We start from the raw sequence: 13950 nt of genomic DNA on the forward strand, positions 1-13950 counted from the left end.
CAATTAAGATGGAGGTATTTATGATGGCACAAGGTGTTTGGGAGGCAATTGAGTCACCTGAAACAGTAGATAACCGCAAAGATAAGATGACTTTAGTTGCTATTTAGCAAAGTATTGGAGAAGATACGTTGCTACAGTTGGGTGCCAAGAAAATGGCCAAAGAAGCCTAAATCATGTTGAAAACTATGAATCTAGGTGTGGAAAGAGTGAAAGAAGTTAGAACGCAGACTCTCTAGTGGGAATTTGAAGTGTCGAGGATGGGTGATTCAGAAAGTATTGATGAGTATCTTGGAAAACTCACCATTATTGTCAACAAATTAAGAGGCCTAGGCAATGTTGTGGATGATATCCAAGTAGTTAAGAAACTTCTACGATCCACCTCTGCAAAGTTTCTTCAAATCACTTCGACGATTAAGGAGTTTAGTGATCTCAAAACGAAATTGGTTGATGAGATTATTGGATCACTCAAGGCACATGAAGAAAGGTTGCAAGGGTTTGGAGAAAAAGATGAAACCGTTCTCCTCACTCGTGCAGAATGGATGGGACGAGAGAATGCAAAATCCTCAAAGAAAGAAGGGAAGGATCAAGAAAGTTCCAGAGGAGGCAGGGGACAGGGTCGTGGAAGATGGAGAGGCCGTGGGAGAAGTGACTGACATCGAAGAGATGAAGGAGAGTCACAAACTCAGAAAAAGAAATTCGACAAAAGTAAAATTGAATATTACAGGTGTCAGCATATGGGACACTTCGCATCAGAGTGTTCCATAAAAGACGAACAACTCAACTTGATAGAGATGCAAAAGGATGAGAAGTCTTCATTGTTGATGATAGAGGCGTGTGAAATTAAAACTACACGTGACAAAGAGCCTGATTTTGTGATGTTGAATGAAACTATAGTGCCACCACCCACCAATATTGGAGTTGAAAATTCCTGGTATCTAGATACTAGAGTAAGCAACCACATGTCAGGAGAAAGGAGGGTGTTTCGTGAGCTCGACATATCTATTGTTGGAAAGATACATTTCGATGATAACTCTGTAATAGATATTTGTGGTCGAGGAATAGTTCTCTTCAAATGCAAAATCGATGAGCACTTGATCTTATCGCAAGTCTATTACATACCTAAACTCAAAAGCAATATAATAAGTTTGGGACAATTGGACGAGAGTGAAAATAAAATTGTCATAGAGGACTGTGTGATGAAGATATATGACAGGCCAGAAGCTTGATTATTATGGAGACCAGAAAATCCAACAGCTTGTATGTAGCAAAGCTGAAGCTTGCAGATCAGGAGTGTTTAATGGCAAATATCAGTAACGATGGTTGGCTCTGGCACGCGAGGTATGAACACCTGAATTTTCACTCTTTAAAACAATTAAATGACAAAAGAATGGTTGAAGGGTTGCCGAAAATCACCCAAGTCAATCAATTCAGTGATGGGTGTTTAATTGGAAAGTAGCATAGGATTCCTTTTCTGCGAACAACAACATATCGTGCGAAGGAGTCATTGGATCTCGTCCATGGAGATCTATGTGGACCTATTTTGCCAATGACTTATTGAGGTAACAGATATTTCATGTTACTGGTGGATGATTTTTCACAATTTATATGGGTGTTTTTGTTGAAAAACAAGAATGAAACACTAGTGGTATTTAAAAAGTTCAAGATGAGTGTGGAGGTAGAGAAAGGCAAGAAGATTAAGAGCTTTAGAACGGACCGTGGAGGAGAGTTCGTATCTACTGCCTTTAAAGACTATTGCGAGAATGAAGGCATGAAGAGATTTCTTACTACACCATTTTCACCATAGCAAAATGGCGTAGTAGAAAGGCATAATCGAACGATTGTAGAGATGACCAGATGTATGTTAAAGAGCAAACAGATGCCTGCAAAATTTTGGGGAGAAACTGTCAAAACTGCCTTGTATATTCTGAACAGATCGCCAACAAAAGGAGTTGCAGATGGTACACCGTATCAAGCTTGGTTTGACAAGATACCGAAGGTTCATTACTTTAAAATCTTCGGGTGTCTTGCTCATGCCAATAATACATCACACCTTCCTAAACTTGCTAATAGAAGTGTGAAGAAAATTATGTTGGGATATGAAGATGGAACCAAAGCTTACAGACTATTGGATCCACTTTAGAACAAAATTATGGTGAGTAGGGATGTATTGTTCGAAGAGGAGAAAAAGTGGTGTTGGGAAGAAATCACAAATGGTGATGATGAACAAAGAGGAACTTTCACCGTTCAAATTTTAGAAAAACAGAGTATGATAAAGGAGAGGAATATCGAACAAATCGAAGTTGATACAGATGAAAGGCAAAGGAAAAATTCGTCCTCAACTTTATCAACGCCAGACAGTACCTCAAATGCATCATCATCAAGCTCGTCGACGCCGAAAAAGTTTAGGTCTCTAGAAGATATTTATACAGAATTGAACGAACCAGAGGAGAAAGTAGTGGGCCTTTGTTTTCTTTCTATAGAGGAGCCAACCTAATATGAGGAACCTGCTAAGAATGAGAACTAGAGGAATGACATGAAGTCTGAAATTTGTTAGATAAAACTTGAGTTTTTCTTTATTTAGATTGACACGATTTCATTAGTTCTCCATTTGACCATTTGACAAACACGTCGAATGGATTAACGAAGTTTTAGACGGCAATTTTGTAGGAAGTGGCATAGATTCAATTGGCCACTCTCCAGCCATTTTTAAGATTTCACAACCTGATTTGAAGCGCAGTCAAAATTTCAGCCACTCTCTCTCTTTGTTGTTTTACGCGTTTTATTTTCTTCCAACAACTTCCCGTCAACGATTTCCTCTCACCGAAAAGAAAAGGATTTCCCTGGCCGATTATCGAAATCCCACAAGTGGTATCAGAGCCCGGTTGAAGCCATCGATGGTATATCATTACGGAGGAGCCAACCTATTAACAATCAAGTTGAATAGCTCAAGTGGTTAGAGCGTCGACCTAACAACATACCCACGCCGCCGCAAAGTGCCGGCATCTCCATCACCACCACGAAGAGGCCGACGTCGTGGTGACGGGAGGTACCGGGAGGATCGATTGGCGTTCGCCGCCATATTACGATCTGTGCCCCCAGAGATGCTGGCATCTCTCTCCACCAAGCGCACCGCGCAATCGGTCACGACTGATGACGGGCCAATCGAGTGCTCGTACTGTGGGAAGAGAGCTCACCTGAGCAAGAATTGCTGGAGAAGCTCAGGAACAAAGAGACCTCCTCACTGAGGAGGAGTGGCTTGCACGCCTAAAGCTCCGTGACGGTGTAAGAAGCCATGGAAATCTCGCCGGCACATGCGCGGGAAAGAGGCGAATCAAAAGAAGGAGGAGCCGACTGATGTTGGGCCAATCGAGTGCTCGTACTGTGGGAAGAGAGGGGTCATCTGAGCAAGAATTGCTGGAACAAGGAGACGACCGAGAAGGACTCAGATCGACATAACTGCTCCAGTGAGCGTCAAACCCGGGGGCAACAAACCATATGACCGGGGCCGAGTCTGCGTTCTCCTAATATTGTGGCTGCCACATTTCCATCAAGCACGGGCTACTTAGGATTCGCGATCCGGTTTTAGGAGGAGATTGTTAGATAAAACCTGAGTTTTTCCTATAGGTTATATTTAAATTTCCGGGCTACTTAGGATTCACGATCCGGTTTTAGGAGGAGATTGTTAGATAAAACCTGAGTTTTTCCTATAGGTTATATTTAAATAGGAAATCTGTTCAGAAGATTTCACAACCTGAGCAGTCAAAATTTCAGCAATTCTCTCTCTTTGTTGTTTTACGCGTTTTATTTTCTTCCAACAACTTCCCGTCAACGATTTCCTCTCACCGAAAAGAAAAGGATTTCCCTGGCCGATTATCGAAATCCCACAAAATTCTCTCGATTGAAAAGAACAGAACGTGGGAACTCACAAATTTGCTGAAGAATCATAAAGCAATCGACATCAAATGGATTTTCAAATTAAAGAAAAATCTAGATGGAGAAATCATGAAACATAAGGCGAGATTCGTGGCAAAGGGATATGCACAGCAGTTTGGTGTAGATTACAGTGAAGTATTCGCACCAGTGGCCAGGTTAGAAACAGTGAGATTAATTCTTACCTATGCAGCCATTAAGAACTGGGAAGTACATCACATGGACGTGAAGACAGCTTTTCTAAATGACGAGTTAGAAGAGGAGGTGTATGTTGTTCAACCAGAAGGGTTCGTTGAAAAGGAAAATCTAAACATGGTATTAAAACTACGTAAAGCCTTGTATGAATTAAAACAGACTCCGAGGTCGTGAAATTTTAAACTTGATCAATGTTTACAGTCACTTGGTTTTGTTAGATGTCCACAAGAATTTGCTCTCTACAAGAAAATTAATGGATTTGAAGCAATGATAATCGACACATATGTAGATGACTTAATCATATTCGGCTCAAACAAACAAGTTATAGCTTAGTTCAAAGAAGAGATGCAGCAGAAATTTGAGATGAGCGATCTTGGACTTTTGAGCTATTACTTGGGTATTGAGGTACGACAAAGCAGTGAATCAATCACTTTATATCAGGCCAGATATGCAAGAAAAGTCCTAGAGAAGTTAGGAAAGGGGGAGTGCAATCCTTGTTTGATTCCCATGGAACCAAGAATGAAGATGAGCAAACATGGGAATGGAGAACCTACGGTTGACAAAACACTTTACAAAAGTGTTATTGGAAGCTTACGCTATCTGGTTAATACCCGGGCCGACATAGCCTACTCAGTTGGTGTGATGAGTAGATACATGGAGGCACCAACAACTTCACATCTCACAGCAGTAAAACAAATATTGAGGTATGTGAAAGGTACTCTAAGTTTTTGTTGTGTTTATAAGAAGCTGTCGAATGTGGAGCTGTTAGGATTTAGTGACAGTGATATGGCTCGGGATATTGATGATAGGAAGAGTACAATTGGAGTGTTGTACTATTTGGTAGTAAATTCAATAACTTGGGTATCACAGAAGCAGAAGGTGGTGGCTTTATCGTCATGCGAGGCTGAGTATATAGCCGCAACTACTAGAACGTGTCAAGGTGTATGGTTGTACAGGATTTTGAGTAATATCAATCAACTGCAAGTAAAACCCAAGCTTAATGTTGACAACAAGTCGGCTATAGCGTTGGTGAAAAATCCTGTTTACCATGATCGAAGTAAGCACATTGATACCAGGTTCCATTTTATTCGTCAACATGTGCAAACTAAAGCTATTGAACTGGAATATGTGAACACAGATGAACAGTTGGCCGATATTCTGACAAAGCCGTTAGCAAGACAACCGTTCCTGGAGTTCAGAGAGAAGATTGGCTTGAAGAAAGTTGATTCAGCATAGTTAAACAAATTTAGAGGAGTGGTTTTTTTTATTTATTTTAAAACATAAGTTTTTGGTTAAAAATAGCTGTTAGTATTTATTTTATTTTTGTTGTTTATTTCTCCATAAAAAAAGGCTGTAGATATCGTGTGTGAGAGTGGAACTAGTGGAACTAGTTTTTAGGTTGTGGAATTTGTGTGCTGCTCCTTCTCCCCTTCTGTTATTTTCTTTCACATAAGCCCTCAAACCAATTTTGATAGTCTTATATAATATGCTTTATACCAAACTTTGTAAGTATGAGTCTTGGTAAGCCGTAGTTATTACTCTACAGCATCGACTATTAAGGAATGAAGTCTAATGGACCTCTTGAAAGAATGAATAGTTAGTAGTTGGATTAATCTTGTACAAAGAAATAAAATGCAGAAAATTTCTTCAAAGGTTTTGAGTTTGACTTAATCGAATCATATGAGTATAACTCACCCTTCTATAAAAAATAAAAAAATAAAAAATAAAAAATAAAAAGTGAGAAGAGTTCTCTACAGTTAAAGAATTGGCTTACTTTAACTCTATTATCAAGATGTGCTAGATAACATATCAAGATTAGTAAAATGTAATGTTGTTAAATAATGAATCCTCATACATCTTGCTAGCTCATTCAAAGTCTTGTTCCTTTCAGCAATACCATTTTATCTTGCTTTACCGAGAGCTATCCTCGTTAATCTAATTCCCTCAGCTGTACAAAATGTTTTGAATTTTGACTTGTCGTACTCTCCTCCATTGTCAGATCTTAGGCATTTGATCTTAAAGCCAGTCTAGTTTTCAATTTCAACTTCCCACTTCTTTAAGGTGGAAAACACACCTGACTTTGTTTCAGGAAATAAATTCATAACTTCTTACTAAATTCATCGATGAAGATAACGTAGAACTTTGATCATCAAGTGATGGAACTGGAGATGGTCCCCAAACGTCTATATGGACCATTTTCAGCCGCACTTCCTTCGGTTCTCTCGCAGCCTTTGTGAAGCTAACTCGTCTCTATTTGCTCGTAGCGCAGCTCTCACAAGAACCCATATCATTAGATTTCTTTCCTTCTAAAACTCGTTTCACAACCAACATCTTCATTATTTTGACCTCATATGTCCAAGTCTATTGTGCTATAGACTTGAATTTGAAGCACTCTAAGTAACAACAACCATGTTTATACACATTGCAGTGGTGTATAAGGTTCCAAACTTTGTGTCACGTGCTACCACCATATGACCCTTTACAATCTTCCATGAACTTTTTCCAAATTCTACTACATAACCTGTGCTATTCAACTGACCAATAGAAATCAAATTCTTCCTAAGACAAGAAATATATCTAACTTCCTTTAATGTCCATTGAACTGTGAGAGTTTTTATGCAGACATCCCTTTTTCCTTCAATCTCTAAGGTTTTGTTGTCATCAATACTGTCCATGTTGGGGATTAAAGTTCCTTGTTTGGAGACGAATGAAAAGATGCACCTGAATCCAAATAACACGATTCAATCTAACTGTCCATGTTTGGGATTAAAGCATCTCCATTGTTTTTTTGGAGAATTTATAGAATCATTAACATCCTTTGATTTGTGATTATGTTTCCTCTTGTCTTGTACAATCTGTCCAAAAGTGACCTTTTTCTCCACAACTCCAACACGTTATGTTTGGTTTGTTTGAAAAATTTTCACGGTTATTTGATTTTGATCAACTTTGTTTGGGCCCTTTAATTTACTTCTTCCCCTTTGGTCAACACTAAGAGCACTATAGATGAATTCTCATTTTCTCGTTTGCAAATACTTTCACTGAGAACTACATCTTGAATTTTATCAAACTTTAGTTTCTTAGATCGTTGACAACTGTTGATCGCAACAACAACAATATCTCAAGACTCAGGCAGAGATGATATCGAAACCAATCCTTGATTTCATTTTTGAAGTTAATTTGCACAAAAATCAATTAACTTTACAATCATATTGGATTCATTTATATGATCTTCAACCGATCAACTTTAGACATTTGTAGATTGAACAATCTCTACATCAAATACACCTTGTTCATAGCCAACAGTTTTTCATACATATTTGACAACGCCTTCAATAGATCTAACGTTGCCTTCTCCTTGATGATGTTGAACGCCACGTTTCTGGACAACGTCAACTCAATCCTATTATCTGTTGATCCTTGAGCTTCCACTATAGGAGTTTGTGAATATCTTTCTGGTACAAATAATATTCAATCTGCATCTTCCAGAAACCGAAATCGAATCCAATCTGCATCTTCCAGAAACCGAAATCGAATCCATCAAAATTATCAGTTCTAATCCTTGAACTTTCTATCTTCATAGATCGTGATGCATCTCGCCTAGCTCTGATACCAATTGTTAGGATTACACTAATACGCACTTCTCGATGATCACAAAGAACAGAAGAGAGAAAATGTCAGGAGAAATATTGTCTAAAAATTTATATTAATAACTTCGTATGTACAGTATGAGAGAACACATACAAAGAAAAAAAGTACATTTTTAAAGCAGTCACTAATAAGTATATATATATATAGATATATATGGTTAGTTTACTATATAAACTTTACCAAATATAGTATCTATTATATATAACTATATATCTTTACTAGATATAGCTTTAACTAAAGGGGATGAACTCTTCATCCACGTAGGGAAAGCATTGGGAACCGTTTTGATTTTTATTAAGAATTAAAACAAAATCAATAAACTCGAGAGTAAGAACTCTATCTTTGTAGAAATCCTAGCTTGCAAGTCCTTGAAATTTTCTAACCATGCAAAAGCTATTCAACATTCCACGAGATCTTCCTTGCTATGACTCGAACACAAGGTCAAGGCTTGTGGGAGCCTCTTGAAAGAAAATCCCTAAGAGATTGGAGAAGAATAGTTTCGAGAATTCTCTAGAGAGGTAATTTCATTCTCCAGAGAAAGTGGGAGAGATTGATGTATCTTTGGCTCAACTCGAGGGTCCTATTTATAGGGACTCTAGGAGAATATTTGTCAACTAATATATTTGCATATTTAATATATTAGAATATAATATTATACAAATCATATTTAGATATTATAAGATATCCTAATATATATTTAACTAATTTGAATCTCATTCAAATTTCAAATATATTTTTATTTAATGTATCAAAATACATTAATTGATTTAATATTTAATGGTATCAAATACCATAAATATATTTTTCTTTTAATATATCTAATATATTAATATTAATTTAAACCCTTTAAATTAATATATTTTTTTCATTTATATTTAACATATCTAATATTTAAATATTAATTTGAATCCTTTGAATTAAATGTATTTTTTCTATTTATTTAATATATTAAATATTAATTTAACATTTCAAATTAAATTTATTTTCTCTTTTATATTTAATATATATAATATATGAAATATCAATTTGAACACTTCATTTGTTTTTCAAATAAATTGAACCTTATAGCGTTACTATGAGCTAGCAAGGGACCTTATGGACTTACAGATTATAAGCTCGAATGATACAAAATTAATTAATTAAACTCTTTAATTAATTAATTTTCATTCATTAACTATAAGTCACAATACTATAGACCTAGAGTTGATACAAAATTAATTAATTAAACTCTTTAATTAATTAATTTTCATTCATTAACTATAAGTCACAATACTATAGACCTAGAGTTGCACTCTTATGCACTGTAGGACAAGTTATGTCCATTGATATAATCATTACAAGCAAGTCGATCCTTCACGAGTTGTTCATAATTACAGCGGGGTCAAAAGTTCGTTTTACCCCTGTAATTACATCTTTCACCTTAAGTACCATTGATTCTCTAATGAACAATTTGTTTATGATCAAATTATAAACCAAGTCTCTCTCAGGCCAATAAGAGAGTGGGACCCCATTGTTCAAGTCCCAAAATCAGTACTTAGAACAACTCATCTACTTCCTTGTATGGAAAGGAGCGAATTCCATCTCATGATATTATGTTCCCAATTCCCTATTTGGTCAAGTCCCAAAATGATTGGCATATTGAATGGACTAAAAAAGTCATTTTCACCCATGTAAATTAAAGGACAAGCCCTCGCATAGAGAAGTTCATAATTCATTCAAGATTAAGATGGAGTCGCATATGATTACCATGTGAAATATTAATCTTCTCAATTAACGGATTTATAAAGAGAGATTAAATATTTCTTGGTCCAGTCTTATACGAACTCATTGTATAGGATACCCCCACTTACATGTCTCCACATGAACGATTTGGATCAAATCATTTGTAACGATTACAAAGTGGGCCGTATCAATAGTGTTACCAAGATAAGACACTCAACCTTATTCATATACTGTAGACTCTTTAGGTTATTACTTGAACACGATCCTCTTGTATGTCAACCACATACTACTCAAGATTACATTAATAACCTTGGATTTTCATACAATGGATAACAATTAAACTTACTTTTGGACAGTTATCGCACCCCCAAACTTAAGAGATTGCTCATCCTTGACCAATCATTCTCTCCACTCTCCCTTTTTTTTTTTTTCTCATTAACAAAATTTTTCTACATATATATTTATGGTTGTAGAGTTTTCATGAAAGGCATGATTCAGATCGCATTCCTTATATTCCTTCCTCAATTCAGTTTTTTCCCACCTTTCACCCTACACTTATAACCAAATCTTACAAGAAAAATAACACATTCCTCACTTCCACCATATTTCCCAAAACACTTCTAAAATGATTACCATTCCTTTTACCTTTGCTTTTGTGACTTGCTTCACAATTTATATCATTAATTTTCTCTTATCATAACAATTTTTTTTTCTCTCCCAAGAATCCTTCCAGTCATCCCCTGTTCTCTGGGTGCCTCCACTTGTGGTGCAAATCACCTAAGTCTTGCTAGCATCCTGTAGTTTTCAGTGTGGCCACATTTGTGATGCAACTCACCTGAACAATAAGGATAACTTTCTCTTTTTTTTTTTTTTATTTATATCCCAATTACTTTCAATTTAGACACCTCCATTGGTGATGTAGATGGTCTACAATGAGCAATTGAGACAATTTGTTTACTTTCCACTTTTTTAGCATTGAGAGTTCAAGCTTTAGGTTGAAGAGGAGTGGTCTCGAGTTTTGTTTTTTTTTTTTTGCAATCTGTATGGGGAGACAGAATTGCTTTCAAACCCTCAAACTTAAACTAGCCATTGTCCCCAATGAGCATTAGCGTGGGTGTGGAATCATTCTTGAAAGTAGATTGAGGTGCAGAAGCTCTTGGTTATTGTTTTTGTTTGAAAAATGGTTTAAAGGTTGAGTAAATTATGGGAATTCTTGCGGATTACGATGGATTATAAAAGATTGGATCCTTACCTAAACTTTGATGAATACTGCTTTCAATTTGAGCTTAAATTTCCTTAATTTTTTTTTTTCGAGTTATATATTTTTTTTTTAAGGAAACTCACCTCTCACCTTACTATTTTATTTATCACATTGAAGCACTTTATATTAGATCCCCAGTTCTTGCATAAAACATCCCTATTGCATACTAAAAAAGAAATGCGTGATATATAACCCTATCTAATAAAGCTCATGTTTCTAGGGTGCATGCATGCATGAACATCTTTCAAAATTATATGTGGTTAACAAAACAAAATTAGACAACAAAATATGGATGCATGCTTCAAAATAAGATAATAAGATTGTAAAGGGTGTGTTCAGAGAATTTCCTTATCCTTAGGCATCGTGAAGATTCTTTGCGGCTTCATTCTTTTTAAATTTTCTCTAGAAACTTGGAAATACTGCTGGTGTAAATCTACTATCAGTTCAGCTGCTGCTGTAAGTCTATTTGTCCACCTACAACTGTTGTAGGTCTGTTGCAACATGTGAATTCTAATGTATTACAGCCCCTTTATATGCTGAAATTAGCATTCCTAACTACATCTAAATCCTCATAATTCATCTACAAAAATTGGCTACTTCCTTGAGGAATGCGAATCATTCACGACAAAAAGTAAATAAAATCTAAAAAATTATCATTCTATGGAAAGTGAAGATAAATATTTCAAAACTATAAGTGCACAAATAAAAAAAGAAGAAAAACTAACTTGGTTTACTCGGAGCTTCACATATTTGTTTGCGAATTGTGACCAGCTCTGTCTTCCTCTTTTCATTTTTTTTTTCTATCCATTGTCAAAGAAGTGACGCCCCTTTGGAACTTTCCATCCTATAGTTGGTGGGAATAATTTTATGAAGTCTATCTCCCATATATCAAATAGTTCTTCTTTTAATATGTAGTTCAAGGGTGTGTCATCGATAGATAACTTCATTGATGAATTCATTCTTTCCTTTAATTTCACTGATTCACAAACTCTTAGAGTTTTCTCTAATTCTACTTGTTGTGCAGTGCAATTATTCCCGCTATTGTCTTCTTCTTGCTGCTGTTTCCAACTATCAGCTGCTTGATTCTCTGTCAATTTATAAATTGTTGAGCATTCCTCTACTACTGCTGGATATTTTATGTTGTCATTCATATGAAATTCTATTTGTTGATCATTCATTCTCAATATTATAGTTCCCTTGTGGACATCTACTAATGTTCTTCCGGTTTTCAAAAATCGTCTCCCCAAAATAATTGGTACATCATGGTCCGTTTCATAATCCAAAATGATAAAATCTGTTGGAAATATGAAATTGTCTACTTGAATTAGGATATCTTCAATTTTGCCTTCTGGGTAAGTGAAAGATTGGTCTGCTAGTTGAAGGGTGACTGTAGTTGGTCTAGCTTCACCAATATCTAACTTTTTGTAAATAGACAGTGGCCTTAGTTAATGCTGGATCCCAAATCACATAATGCTTGACCTAGCTTCTTCTCCTATTGATATTGGAATTGTGAATGAACCGGGGTCTTTCTCCTTTAGTGAGATCTTGGTTTTCAATATTGCACTACACTCTTCATTCAATGGTACCACCTTGAATTCTTCAAACTTTCTTCTATTGGTGAGCACATCCTTGAAAAATTTCACATAATTTGGCATTTGCTTCAAAGCTTCCATTCCACTACTGGTATATTTATGTGAATTTCCTTAAATATATCCATGAACTTCTCAAACTGGGCTTCTTCCTTCTTCTTTATTCTTTGTGGAAAAGGAGGTGTTGGTGTGTATGTCATGCTTTCTTGTCCACTGCTGAATGTTGTTTGCATTTTAGGAAGCTCCACAGTTTCTGCATAATTTTTGCTATGCTCCTTCTATATAGGAGCTTCTGCATAATTTTTGCTGTCTTCTTTCTGTGTAGCAGCTTCCTCATTTCTCTGCTGTGTATCAGCAATTTCTTGAGAGTGACTATCACCGTGTTTTTTTATTTTTTCTCCCTTACTGGGTATTTCTTTCCCACTTCTCAACTCTATTGCTTGACATTGCTCCTTGCCTCCTCTTTTTGGTGTTTCAGTGTCTGCCAGCAACTTCTCAAGATGTCTATTTTGTAACTCATTTGCTAATTGACCTACTTGAACTTCCAAATTTCGCAAGGATGCTTATTGACTTTGTATCACAGCATCAGTTTTAGCCATATATTTCTTTATTAGGCTCTCAAGAGATGTTCCCAGTATGTGTTGAGCTTGGCTAGTTACTTCCCCTTGGGTGGTGGCTTGTAGAGAACCATATGTCATTTGGTTTTGTAATTCAAAACCTGGAGGATAAATTGCTTTAGGTGGCATTTGTTGATTGTATGAGCCTTGTCCCTTCCATGAGAAGTTTGGATGATTTCTCCACCCCAGATTATAAGTATTGGAGAAGGGATAATTTTTCGGGTTCCCTTGACTAGCTTGATTCCCCACATAAAAAATTGAGTCTGGATTGCATGGACATTGATCAAAAGTGTGTTCTTCTCCATAATATACACAAGATTCAGCTGCTGTCTGGGTCATTACAACATCTGTATGGGCTGGTGCTTTGGTCATTGAGCCTTGTCCCAATGCTAGATTTTGTAAAATATTAGTCACCGAAGCTAGTTGAGCATTGATAGAGGACAAAGCATCCACTTCAAGTACTCCTCGGGTCTTCTTTCCTGGGTTGCTTCTCACATCGGCCCATTGACAATTGTTAGATGCTATTCTCTCTAAAATCTCATATGCTTCATTGTATGTCTTTGACAAAATAGTCCAATGTAGAAAGTCTCCATTTGTATACAATGAGGTAGTCCATGGTGAGGACACTTTCTAAGCATCTCCTTGAATCTCTCCCAAGCTTCACTTAGTGTCTCAACTTCAAACTCTTGAAAAGCAACAATCTCATTTCTAAATCGTGCATTTCTAGTGGGTGGAAAATACTTAATCAAAAAAATTTCTACTGGACTATTCCAAGAATCAATAGTTCTCGGTGCTAAGGTATCCAATCATGATTTAGCACCATCCCTCAAAGAATAAGGGAATAAGCTCAATCTAATGTCTTTATCCACTCCTTGAAATCGAAATGAGTCACTAACTCCCAAAAATGACTTTAGGTCTAGGTGGGGATCTTCCGACGATAGTCCATGTAATTGTCTAATGGTTTGCAACATTTGAAATATCACGAGCT

General features: G+C 36.3%; 1 protein-coding gene and 1 non-coding gene across 2 annotated transcripts; both read left to right on the forward strand.

The window, feature by feature from the left end:
• Window positions 1-257: 257 nt before the first annotated feature.
• On the forward strand, window positions 258-1226 carry LOC111434926. Its single transcript, XM_023072249.1, has 2 exons — window positions 258-645; window positions 754-1226. Exons 1-2 carry the CDS (start codon window positions 258-260, stop codon window positions 1224-1226), a joined length of 861 nt encoding a protein of 286 aa, XP_022928017.1.
• A 12345-nt stretch (window positions 1227-13571) lies between these two features.
• LOC111434995 lies at window positions 13572-13676 on the forward strand. The gene has a single exon (XR_002709016.1). It is a non-coding gene; the product is annotated as a Plant small nucleolar RNA R71 (small nucleolar RNA).
• Window positions 13677-13950: the final 274 nt, after the last annotated feature.

Source organism: Cucurbita moschata, unplaced genomic scaffold (assembly GCF_002738365.1).
Source record: "Cucurbita moschata cultivar Rifu unplaced genomic scaffold, Cmos_1.0 Cmo_Scf00047, whole genome shotgun sequence".
NCBI lineage: Eukaryota > Viridiplantae > Streptophyta > Magnoliopsida > Cucurbitales > Cucurbitaceae > Cucurbita > Cucurbita moschata.